At 45.2% G+C, this 12,204-nt stretch overlaps 1 protein-coding gene across 3 annotated transcripts in view; it reads left to right on the forward strand.

Annotated features, from left to right (window-relative positions):
- TTYH3 (tweety family member 3) overlaps positions 1 to 12,204 on the forward strand; it is a 77,810-nt gene extending 65,606 nt beyond the window's left edge. The window contains exons 13-15 of one of the 3 annotated variants that reach the window (XM_037387334.1): positions 743 to 818; positions 2,941 to 3,042; positions 8,402 to 12,204. In XM_037387334.1, coding sequence (XP_037243231.1) covers positions 743 to 818; positions 2,941 to 3,021 — 157 coding nt within the window. In that variant the 3' untranslated portion in view covers positions 3,022 to 3,042; positions 8,402 to 12,204. The remainder of the gene's footprint in view (positions 1 to 742; positions 819 to 2,940; positions 3,043 to 8,401) is intronic. The other 2 variants (XM_037387335.1, XM_037387336.1) reach the window with 2 other exon arrangements.

A 12,204-nucleotide genomic window follows, 5' to 3' on the forward strand; every position in this document is an offset into this window, starting at 1 on the left:
CAGTAGAAAGAGTTGTGTTAGAGAGCATGCTCCAAAATGTGAACAGCTTTCTCCTGCAGGATTTAGAAATCTGTCTAGGGAAAAGAAGTAGGAACGTATTGTCTGGGATCTTTATTACACAATGATTCTGATCACCAGAAGATGTAATTCCTCAGACAGAACTGTCTTGCCAGAGGATTTTAAGCTTCCTGAGAGACTGAGAGCCAAGACAAAATCTGCACGCTCTGTCCTTCCACAGTATTTGCAGTCAGCTCTGATATCTGTTGCAGTCTGGAGCTACCTAGTCCAGGTGTGATCTTCAGAGCTTTCTCTAAAAGTCCCTAAATCTGATCACACTTGGACTGCCTTCAGGACCTATCTCTTTTGGGCTGGCACATCATTTTGTTCTTCCCCTTAGACTTTGTCCTCATTTTATCTCTGTTCCTGCAGCTTGGCAGTTCTGATTCTGCAGGGAGGCAGATTTTCACATGGACCTATTTTTAAATCACTTGACATGGTTCAGTGTGGGCCCTTCTGAGTAAGAGTGTAAAGATAGTGCTCAATGTGAGGAAAATAATGCTAGTTTTGTGCCCTTGTCTGAAAAGGGGGGATCCACCTGGCCTGTAAGAAAAGCTTTGAGGGAGACTGACTTGATACGGTAGTTGTGGGGGTGCATATGCTCAGTCCCATCTCACCATCAGAGACCTTCCATAGAGAAGTGTGGCACGTGTCCCCTGTTACCATGTGTGTCTTCCTTTCCTAGGAGCCAGAATGCAAATTTCCAGAACCCCCGTTGCGAGAATACCCCGCTCATTGGCCGGGAGTCCCCACCTCCCTCAGTAAGTCTGTCTTTACTGCTCCTCTCTGCTTCAGCAGCTTTGGGGAATACACATTTACCGTTCCTGTATACTCTCAAGGGAGCTGATTGTGCAGCCAAACACAGGATCTGGCCCATAAATGGCAGCAATTTGAATAGACAAGCCATGTCTCACCTGCCATGGAGAATAAAACCCTGCTATGCTACTTTGGACATTGCACATAAAAAGACTAAAACTCATTCTGTTAACACTGGTAATCCTATGGGCCCAGTCCTAGCACTGCTGAAGTGCATGAGTATCTTGGTGCATGACTTCAGCAGGATGACTCACTTGCATGCAGTGTACTTGCTGTCTGTGGCATTGATTCCTCAAGTTTAAAAAGAAACTTGTTAAAACAGTACATTCAGAGTTATCGCTGAACCTCTCTCCTTAATCTGCCCTAAAGAAATAGCGGGATGAAACCTGTATTATTTTTTTGTTGAGATTTTTCTTTTAAATCTTTCTTTTACAACTGTTTTACTTTCTTTAGAATCTATTTTTGTATTTAATTTCCTATGGAGGAAAAAAAAAAAAACTTTCATGGAAGGTTTTGGTATTTGGAGTGTCCTGACAGCCTTTCTGTGTGCTGGATAAAACATGGACTTGCCTTAATGTCTGTGTAAGAACTAGATGGATCTTGCCCTCCTGCACTGGATCCTGTAAGCCTTACTTACACCAGAACTTGGAGAACATGCCATCGCAGTGCTCACTGACTTGGTGGTGTGATTACAGAGGATGAGTAATAGCATGCTTAATAATCAACCAGTCTTCAGGTATAGGTAAAGAAAATACACTTTGTGGTGCATGGTTCAAATTCATGGGAAGGGGAGGAAGAGGAGGTTGGATGAAGGAGTAGGAATTCTGGTGGAAAAGAGGACATCACATTCATGTTTTCACTTCAAAAGGACCTGTTCATCTTGCTGTAGAGAAAGTGGAAAAGTGGAGAGTTGCTTCTTGTCTCTGTACTTGGCCAGACCTCTTTCAGCCTTCACAAAGAGTTTAGCCTGATCCCTGGTGGTACTCTGATTGTGAGCTCTGGGAGCATCATCCGCTCTTGGCAGTGAGATGGTCCTCAGGATTAGAGCTGATGTGCTGCACACAGCACCGTGTGACAAATGCCTTACTGCTGGCGTTTCCCGTTGTAGGAAGGGCACTGTCCCTCTGGTACTGCCAAGGCATATGTTCATTCGATGGCTGTAGACCAAGGTCCTGCTTCCCCTTGCCCTACAGCTCTTCTGCTTCAGAGAAAAAAAGCACACTCCTTTCCTCAGGGGTTTTAGTTATGCAAGAAGTTTCCTAGTTCTTCGGTAGCTGTTCTCATTACTACCCTGAGAGGGGATCTGAGTCCTGCTGCCTTAGGCTGGTTTCTGAGAGTAGATAAAGATGAGTTTGTTGGGGTTTTTTTCTACAGTGACTTTACTTGGCAGACATCGATACAAGCTACAGGGAAGAGCAGGAGGAGAGTGCAGTGCTGTACCGATAGACAAGGGGAGCATCCCCCTAGATGGGGCAAGGAACAGGAGGAATGTGTTTTCTGGAGGGACATGGTACATGGGCAGCGAAGAGAAGAAAAATACTCTCTACTCTCATATTGGCAGCAGCAGGGAAGGGGGCTTTTGTAGGATTTTTGTATTCGCAGCTCTCCATAGCAGGTGGCTGAGACCATACTGAGGCAGAAGACACTGTAACTTTTCATAGCACATCATCTGTGGGAAGAGAAAGATGAAAAGGGAATACCAATGCACGTGTCTGTGTCTCTCTTTTGGGAGGGTGGAGAAGGGGATGACAATCTAGATAGGTTATGTCCAGTGGATGGACAGAGCTGATGTATTCCATTTAGCTTTCTGTGAACAGATGGTGAAAACTAAGATGTGATGATCCTGCTGCATTGTTTGTCCGTTACTTTTCCTGGCTTTTTGTTTGTTTGTTTTTTTCCTTCTCTCATTCCTTCTGTTTTCTCCTTCTTGCCACAGGGCTATTCCCTTAGGGTTGTAGAGCCCACCTTGTTGCTGACACACACCACAGCGTTTCACTTGCTTGCACTGTGTTTTTCATGCACGTTGAGGCTGCACTCTCTTTTTCTCTCTTTCTTGCGTCATCACAGTTGTATTTGGCTGCCATGGACAGTAGCAGCCATATGAGCTGGCAGCTTAAACCCTCGGACAGTGCACGGACATACTGGTAACAGCGCCCGCAAATGGAACAGGTACTGGAAAAAAGGTCCTTCTTGCTCAACCCCTTCTCCACTCCCAACCACTCCCTTCATCCCTGCACTGTTTATCCCAGGCCAGTGCCTTTTATTTCTTCACATGCCTTCCCTCTGCACCTCCCACCCCATTCCCTCCTGCCAAGGGTTGAAATTGAAACCAGTTTTTGCTCTGGTGCAGACTCAAGAAGCAGTATCAACCTTGTAAAGGCTTCTGGTGCACGTTGTGAGGGTTGCAGGTGCCCGTGCCTCATAAAAGCAGCAGCTTCAGCTCAAAGTCCGCACTTGAAAACAGCTTGACCACTTAGTACTGAGTGCTGCTCAAATGTGGAACTAACATTGCACTTCAAATGCAGAATAGAAGTTCTGTCATCGCAAGAAGCCGTTTTCTAGAAGAGAACCAATCTAGCAGCTTATCAGTCAGGACTGGCTGTCTTATTGCAGCTTTTGGCTTCCCTTGAGCCCTACTGCTGTTCTGTTTATCTTGGCTGGTCATAACAGCATGTGCCCAAAACCTCAGAGACTTACCTGCCACAAGCTTTTAGCTCTTCAGTAGGATTTTTAATCTGTTGAAAGATCCTAGCTGGTAATGGTGGCCTGTCCTGAAGAGTTACTTCATAGCCTATTAGTTCTGTGTGCAGCTTCTCCTTTTATCTTTGCATTTAAAGTCAGAAAGGAGCAAGTTAAAAAACCAAGCTTCCCTAAGGGTCCAGACATAAGCACTAAGCTCTGTTTCACTCTGTCTAAAAACCTTTTTACTGTTTTGTTTGTTCTGTGTGTGTCCAAATGATCCCATCCATGTCCCACAGGGCTCTCCTAGTACCATTTCACTGTCTGAATTCCTAATGGGCTGTAGTTGCCGATGATCTACAAGATAGCCAGTGTTTTGTCCCTTGCAGTGGTCCATGACAAAGCCACGTGCCTACAGAAAGTAGGTGGTCTGCATTAGGTCGTCGGGTTTTCTAGCTTGGTTGAGCGCAGGGTATAATTAGAGCTCCCAGGCAAACCCCCCTGGTATGAAGGACAGTGCTCCTTCAAGGGAACGACAGTCACGCAGTAACTGGAAGGTGCTGGTTCCAGTTGGAACAGAGGGCCCATTGCTTTAGCTCATGCAGTCAATGACCTGTATCTTGCATTCTGTTCCCAGAAACACATGTCCATAAAGCTGCTGTTCCTTCTTTTTCTGCCATCCTTGTTGGGACTTTTTGTCAGCCTTGCATTGGATTCCTTTCTGTCATGTTGCTGCTTGGTCTGCATTCTTGCTGCCTCTTGCCGTTTGTCTGCCTGCCTTGTGACATGCTGGGAAGGGTGCTGTCTGAATTGGGTGTCTTGATGCCCTCTGCCGTGGTGCATGAACGCAAACAAAACTTGTCTTGAAGCATGGTGCTGGCACCCTCGAAAGGGTTACAACCTTCTTCAGTCTTAAGTCTTGCAAAGACTGCTCTGGGGCGTCAGCTTTATGGTGGGTTTTCTGCTTTTTGGTTCCTGCAGGTGGTATTGTAGAGATGTTAGGTGAGTCTATTCCAGGAAATAAAATATTGCTGGGGGAGGCGTGGGAGAGTTCTAGTGTCTTCATTCTGGACTTGGAATCTCCTCTGGGCTGAAACAAGACCTGATCTCAGTCTGCGCTGTCTTCTGTTACCTAAGCTCACACCCGCAGTTTAATGTGGCTGTCTGCAAGGCTAAGAAAAAGGCATAGCATTCTTTCCAAGACACTAAAAACAAACAAACAGAAGCTCTGTTCTCTTGACTTGGAAAACTGAAGTTCCTTTGAATTCAGAACCCACTGGCTGCAATTGCCTGGTCCTGTGCATCTTGTACCTCCCATGCATAATGGTACCAAACCCTGTGTGTTTACTGTGCTCTAGCTATTTGAGAGGTGGATCAACCTTTAAGGACTTGAATCCAGAAGCTTTGGTCTTTATTGGATTAACTGAATAGCTCTGGCAGGGAATCAAAGTCAGGGTAGCTGAAGAGAGAGATATGTGGGGGTTTTAACCACAAATAGTAAATGGTTTATACTCGCAGTCATGGTTTCATATGGTAAGTGATCTTCCAGCATAGCTCAATTAGCTGTGAAGTACTCCTGGTTTGCACAGTTCACAGGAGTCAGTAGAACTTATGGTCTCTAAAATTAACTGATTATTCCCATTAACTTTTTTTTTTGCAACCAGTGATTCCTTTATACACAGGCTATAAGTTTTAAGCACCTAACTGGTATGTGCTGGCAAGCCATACCTATGAGGGTTTATACCTTCAACAAGGCTGAATGTGAAGGAGAGACTTTTTTTATTTTCTCTGAAGAAATGCAAAAATGAACTTGTGTGCATCAGCTGTGTTTGTCCTAGCTGACTGGTAAGTGACTGAGAGGCGTGCTGTGTCGAATAGCACAAGCCGCCAGGAGAAATGGTAACAAGAATTCTAGGTATTCTTTTTAGGGTAGTTAGCAGTGTGGGGAAGGTATGGGTTGAAACTTGTCCTCCGTGCTGTTTGTGAAAGGGTGAATAGGCACATAGGTACTTCCAGCGAGAGTATGGGATGAATGACTGCATTGTGCATGTTCTTTAACGTTCTATGAAAGCTCCTCTTTAAAGGAAACTAAATGCAACTGTGTACCTTATAGCCGTGTCAGGCACTGTATGCAGGTTACCTCACAACAGAGTCCAAAACCCCCTTAGCTCTGAATTATGCTCAGGCTTTAAGTACTTGGAATTATTTTTTGAAGGAGCTAAAGACTTGGTTATTTTAACTATGGGTAATAGAGTTTGGTTTCATATCCATGTGACTGGCAAGTGTCTGCTGATACATCTTCATCTGCTGGCCTGTCCAGATGTTGGGATCTGTGTATACCACAGCATCTTTCCTCTGCTTCCCAGCAGAGGATGTACTGAAGGACTTGGATGAGGGACTGCTGTCAACAGCATGTGGAGCAAAGCATTCGTACCTGGAGTCTAATACAGTGACTGAAGATCCCGCGCACGCTGCTAGAGCTGTGCGGGTTATGAAGGGCGCGCAGTGAAGCGTTAGCTCTCTACTTCTAGGTTTCAATCGTACTTATCATGGTCATTAGAAGTACACTTCAACAGAAGGAATATCTGGTTCAAACTGTAACAGGAGAAGGTACAAAGGTGCAAAAATCCTGAGTTAAGGAGAGAACATCAGCCCTAACTCTGACTACTCTTAATTGGTTCCTTGTGGTGGATTGCAGGTAGGTTTGAATGTAAAATGCCCTCTGACTGTCCAAATCTCATGTTCCTGACCACTCTGTTTTAGTGACACTTAAACAACTGTGGAGTGTTTTCTTGGTGGAGGAAGGAGCGAAGTCTTCTCAGCTTCTCCCTCCATGATGGGTGTACTTTGTACATCCTTGAAATACAGTTCATCAAGTGGCCCTTCTTGATTTTAATGCTCTAAAGAAAGTTGGTGTTGCATGTTGTGTGCTGAACCTATATGACTTGTCAAGGAAGATGCACAATAACCTTCCATGAGCTGAGATTTTATTTTCCCTAAGTACTTCTTACAAAACCTTAACACCTGGAATTTCTCTATTCATAATCATCTCCTATCACATGTCACCATACAGAACAGAAATGGAAAATGAGCGATCAAATGCATTTTTCCTTCTAAGACCCTTGTCTTAGCATGATGGTTGTCTGGTAATTTCAGCATTGCACTACCTGAAACGTGCCCTACTTTCTCATAAAGTTCTCTGACTTCTAAGCCTCTCTGAGCCTGTTGGGTTAGGGCATTATTAAAATACATGAGACTAAACTTGATTTCTGAAATAGTAATCACATTTAATAAACTGTATAGAATATAGTCCTTAAACTGGCTCAGCTTGGTATTTTCTACCTTTTCCCTTCTTACTGACAAAAAATAGATCTTAAAGAGAAAGAACAGATGTACCCTTTGTCTTCTAAATATAGATGCCATTTCTGGGCCAGAGTTTTATATTAAGATCAGTGTTCTGCAGAAAGTTTTCCAATTATGGAAGACACTAAAAGATGAGTGTGCAAATGAGCCACAGGTGTCTTAATCTTGTGCCTATGGAGTCAGCTCTGCTGAAGGAGCAATTCTCTCTTCTGTTGTGCAGAGGTTCAGCCTGGGTCAGTCTGTGGAGGAAAACTGATAAAATACTGTTAATTCTCTGAAAACCCCTTTGGACAGCTGAACTTTTGACAGCCTAAAGATGCCTCATAATGTTCTTTCCCAGTGGGCAGGATACATCATACCTCCTGGTGTGGAACTGCCGTTCAGTTGTCTCTTTGCTAGCTTAACCGGCTATTTTATGTGGTTTGGTTTTAAAGGTGGTAAAAAGTCAGTATGCTGCAGAGCACTCTTGGGAAGTAAGATGCGGGTATTACAGAATTATTCAAGCTCCAGCGGGTATAAAAAGAGGAATAAAATGTCTGTCGTCATTGCTTGGTTGTTACTATCATGGCAGCAGAATCCCAGAAGCAGTAATATGGTCCCAATGAAGGCATTGAACACATTGGTGTAAAGAGGCAAAGTCTTTTGTTCTTGCTTCTGGGTGTTATTTACATGCTTTTCGGCTCGTTATGCACAGCTGAATGGCATATGTTACCTTAGTAGCTTTTGGGAGCTGCTTAGAATAAAAAAAGAAAATAAGAAAAAACAAACCCCCCCCAACCCAAAGTAACCTTCCATCTTTCTGACTTGCTCATCTCACCCCCAAGCTGGAGTCTTGTCTACTACTGCAAGTACGCAGGTTGGATCCCAAGCCACAGTAGATTACCCATCAGATAACTGTTAGCTAATATCGTCTTGTTGGATTGGTGCCCTGTTTCCAGCCTGGCAGGGTCTGTTCTTCCCTGGGCATTGAATTGTTCAGAGATTCATTCTTCCACACTTTTTTCTTTCAAACCGCCCATCTGTGATGCATGCAGTCTTCTGATGCCCTCATTGCCATAAAACGCAATGCAAAAATGCAGCGCACATCCATTTTCTTCTCAACCTCCTTTTCTGGCATGGTTGAAAGCAATAACATGACTAAGAGAGGATGAAGGTGTGAGGTGGGTTTTTACATCTGCATCATTTCCATTTCCCTCTCTTCTCCCAAGCGAAGTATGGCATATTTTGACTCTGTGGCTATTGGATTTCCTTCTCGGTAGAGAACTTGGATGAATCGTTAGCCCATCTGCACTGACCTGGCCAGCATCCTCGCATTAGGCCGAGTATGTTACTCGGCAGGCTGTGCAGTGACTTGTGAATCTTTCCTTGTCAGACTGAGCCAGCATCTTCTTGATATGCTTGCTGTAAATACGGATAGCGTTTACGTGAGTCATTTTGACTTAATCTTCTGTTCTGTTTGTTTGTTGTTTGTCTTGTCTTCCTCCAGTACACCTCCAGCATGAGAGCCAAATACCTCGCCACCAACCAACCTCGTCCAGATGCTGGCAGTGTGCATTAAAATGAAAAAGCAAAAGCAAAAAACCACAAAACCCACATGTGCAGTCAGACTAAACAGTGTGCCAACTGCTGTGCCCCTGTGCTGTCCTCGTAGAACAATCCTGCTGTTCTGCCCAAAATCCAGTGCAGCTCCTCCTGTTTCTCCAGTCCAGACCACCCTTCCAAACCCACTACCTGCCCACTGGAGTGGAAGCCCCTTTTGAATTTAAGCCTTCACCTTGTTGTACCTGATGTGCCAGAGAGAGCAAGTATGTGCAGGCAAGAAACTGGGTCCACCTGTTTGGGGAGCAACTTACTGGAGTAGCCTATCAGAAAAAGTTGGTGAATATCTTCTGCTCCCTTTTTCCCCCCTTCTGTTCCCCGGAGGGGCTTGGTGAAAGATGGTAGTAGATCTTCACTTCTCCAGTGGGATCAGCAGTCTGTCAAACACTGAAGAAGCAGGGGCTCAGTGCTGATGACTAGTGTACAACAAGGGAACGCTGAGTCGATGCACCGTTTTGGTGGGGGTCCCCTGGTCCAGTGCCCTGTGTGAGGGAGTAGGGAAACTCCTGCCTCATGGTGTCACTGCATATCCACTGTAATTTGGGAGCCTGGGGCTTTTCTAGAGCAAACCATTCTACTACCCTGATTAACTTTTTTTTAAAAAAAAAAAAAAATTGACAGTTGCCACTCAATCTAGGATGTGAATTCTTGAGGAGGAGCAGGAGGTCCAAGTACCAGTCACCTGCCCTGTCCATTGCTCTGAACCTGACCTCTCTGCTCCATCAGGGAAGCTCAGGTACTGGCAGATGGCAGTCTGGGTGCTGCCTTTACAAGGCTGACACGCAGATCAGACAGGAGCCAGCCACCCACTTCGTGCCAAATTTTTCCAGGAAAAAACTTGTAAGACTTTATGGGGTGTATTTTTGCACTAAAGAGTTTCAGCTCTCTGATGCTAGATCTTAGGGGACAGTCAGCTTGCAAAAGCAAGAGGGACTGGAAGCACCAATGAATTTATAGCAAATGCAAGCTCTCCCTGCAGGAGTGACCTGTGAACTCTGCTGGACTTTTTATTTTATTTTTTTAAATAATTATAACTTACAGCACAGGGTTGCTGAAATGGCATTGGAGGAGGTTTTTGAAGCCTGTCCTAACAAACTCACGAGATTGTCAGTCTACCTTCCGTGTTCCAGAGTCAGAAAGCCAAATGACATCTGGAGAACATTGTGACTGTCAGAACAGGTTTTTATTGTATTCTCTTTTAATTTGTTTTGTTTTTCAAGGCACATTGCTAACCACTATCTGACCACATTAAGGCACATGTAAGGTATTTTTCTAGACATGAGGCAGAACAAGGCTTGCAAAGGGGCAGCTGGATGCCTGCAAAGGGCAACATCCTCCATTGGTGCTGTACTTTCCACTGAAGAGCGGTGCTGCAAAGGGCACCGACGGCTTCCTACTGGAAGAGGAGACTGCCTCTTGGGAGGTACTGTAGAGTACTGCCCTTTCAGTAGGGTAACTTTGATGTTCCTTTTTGTCTTTTTACCCCTGAGCAGGGGCGTCTTAGTGTAGCTGCTGAGCTTTACATTAAATAACTGGCAGAGGAAATAAAAGTGGGAAACGTCTCTCAAACTGGAGTTGAGCCATTGGCAGAGGCAGTTAGTCTTCACCTCAGTGATGTTCAGACTCTGTGTCTGTTTACCCCACGTTTGCTGTACGGGGCACAGAATCTACCAATCTGCCTTTACTCAAGTTGGTTGCCTTCTTTCAGTGAGGTGGGAATTGCTCCTAGCAGGCAGCTAACTAGGATGATGGTATCTGCTGTAAAATGGTACCAGCCCTGTGGAAGAGCAAGCGTTGAGACCCCTCTTAAGATAGAAACCACTAATAGACTGCAAAAGCTGGAGGCCAGCTATTGCTGTTCAAAGGAGCAAGGGAAACAGGGAGGAGGCACCACCAGGCAGACAGGAGGAGAAGGTTTTGGAGAAAACGTCACACTTCACCATAAATCTCTGGAAGCAGGATTTTCTTGCTCAGGACTTGAGTATGCCCTTTCAGACATGTTTGATGGGCTTCACACTGAAACATACCTCTGTGTTATCAAATAAAAAAGGGCAGGGAAATGTAGTCACAGGTGGTATGGAGGGACACTGTGGCTCATGAGCACCAGGTTTTCCACCCTGTCTTAAATCCTACCGCGAGAGCCGGGTGTGCGAGCATGTGGCAGGGCCTGAAGCACGCAACTGCTGTCTGGGGGGGAGCCTTCCCCTGGCTTTGAAGAAAGAAGCAAGAGCCATATTATCCTTATTAAGACTAAGTTGTTCTGCCATCATCTCTCCTTGCAAGGATGTTCTCGGGTTGCTACTTACGTTATCAGTTTTAGGGGAGCTGCCCTAAAATCTGTGGCCTGGTCCTACTCATTGAAGGCAAGTGTTTTGAAGGCTGGAGGGTGCGGGGAACCCTGTGAGAACAAGTGCTTCTGTAGATCGACTCCTCTGTATACAGACCGCATCCTGAGCCTGCGTGCGGCTGCGCTTTGGGTTGGCTCTGAATTGTCACAGTGGTACTGTCTGTGCCACCATGGATAACGGGGGGAGCGAGCCTCTGCCTTTTTGTTTGCAGCATCTAATGGAGCAGCCACCTTGACCTGCTTCCTTCCCAGGTCTGGCAGTGCCACTCCTAACACCCAGAACAACTTCTGACAATGTTCGGGGCTTGCAGCAAGGCACAAATGTGGAGGTATGTGCTCTGTGACTTCAAAATATAACTGGAAAGAACGTTACGGAGATAACATTTTGCTCTCTGGAGGCCAGCATAACGTGACTGCAGTGTGAGCTGTGTACCTTTGTCCAGCCAGCACTTCCTTTACTTGACATGGATATTGCACTTTTGTAAAGCATCCTGGAACTCTGCTGCCCCGCTGCATGCTGTGCAGAGCGCTGGATAGGAAACACAGACAAATGGGTTTCTTTTGGTTTATTATTATTATTAGTCTTTTTTTTTTTTTCTTTTCTTTTCTTTTTTACTGGAACCTTGAGCAACAGCGTGGCATTTCCGCAGGCTGGTCTGAACGGATCTGCTGAAGAACAGATGGCCTTTGCCTATTCTTATGGCTGAGACATAATCAGTCTCATCCATATGGTCACATTTTGTCTGAGGAGCGGACTTTCAAAAGCCAAAATCTCCCAGACTCTGTGCCTCCCTCTCGGGTGAACAGCAGGTGCTATCTGGCGAAGACTCATCTGTTCTAGATGGCATTCATGGTTGAAGGAGTCCAAACTCTTCAAGCTGAAGGAGGTAAAGCTGTAGAGACTGCTCTCTCTTCCAGTGTGTCTCTTTTTAACGTGACAAAATGCCAAGGCCATATCACTTGGTGTGTCCCAGCTGACCTTATTGGAATGTTACTCGTGTTACTGGTTGCTAACAAAAGGGTCCAGAATTCAGGGGAGATGAGATTGGCCTCTGGACAACCTCATTGACTGCAAAACAGAAGGCAGCTTGCCTGGTTGAAGGTGACTGCATCGGTGAAGACACTTCATGTTACTTTTTCAGAAGCACAAATGTGGTCATTGGCTTGTCTGGTTGGCTTGGTTTATTTCCACTGCATCATCATGTGTGAATGACACTTTCTTTTGGAACTGAGGACTCTTCCAAGCACACAAACATCTCCACAATGTGAAATGTAAATAGCATGTTGGACTCTCGTGTCCAGTGTTCAAGACTGCATTGTAATTGTAAAGGAAATCGAATCAA

Source organism: Falco rusticolus, chromosome 4 (genome assembly GCF_015220075.1).
Source record: "Falco rusticolus isolate bFalRus1 chromosome 4, bFalRus1.pri, whole genome shotgun sequence".
NCBI lineage: Eukaryota > Metazoa > Chordata > Aves > Falconiformes > Falconidae > Falco > Falco rusticolus.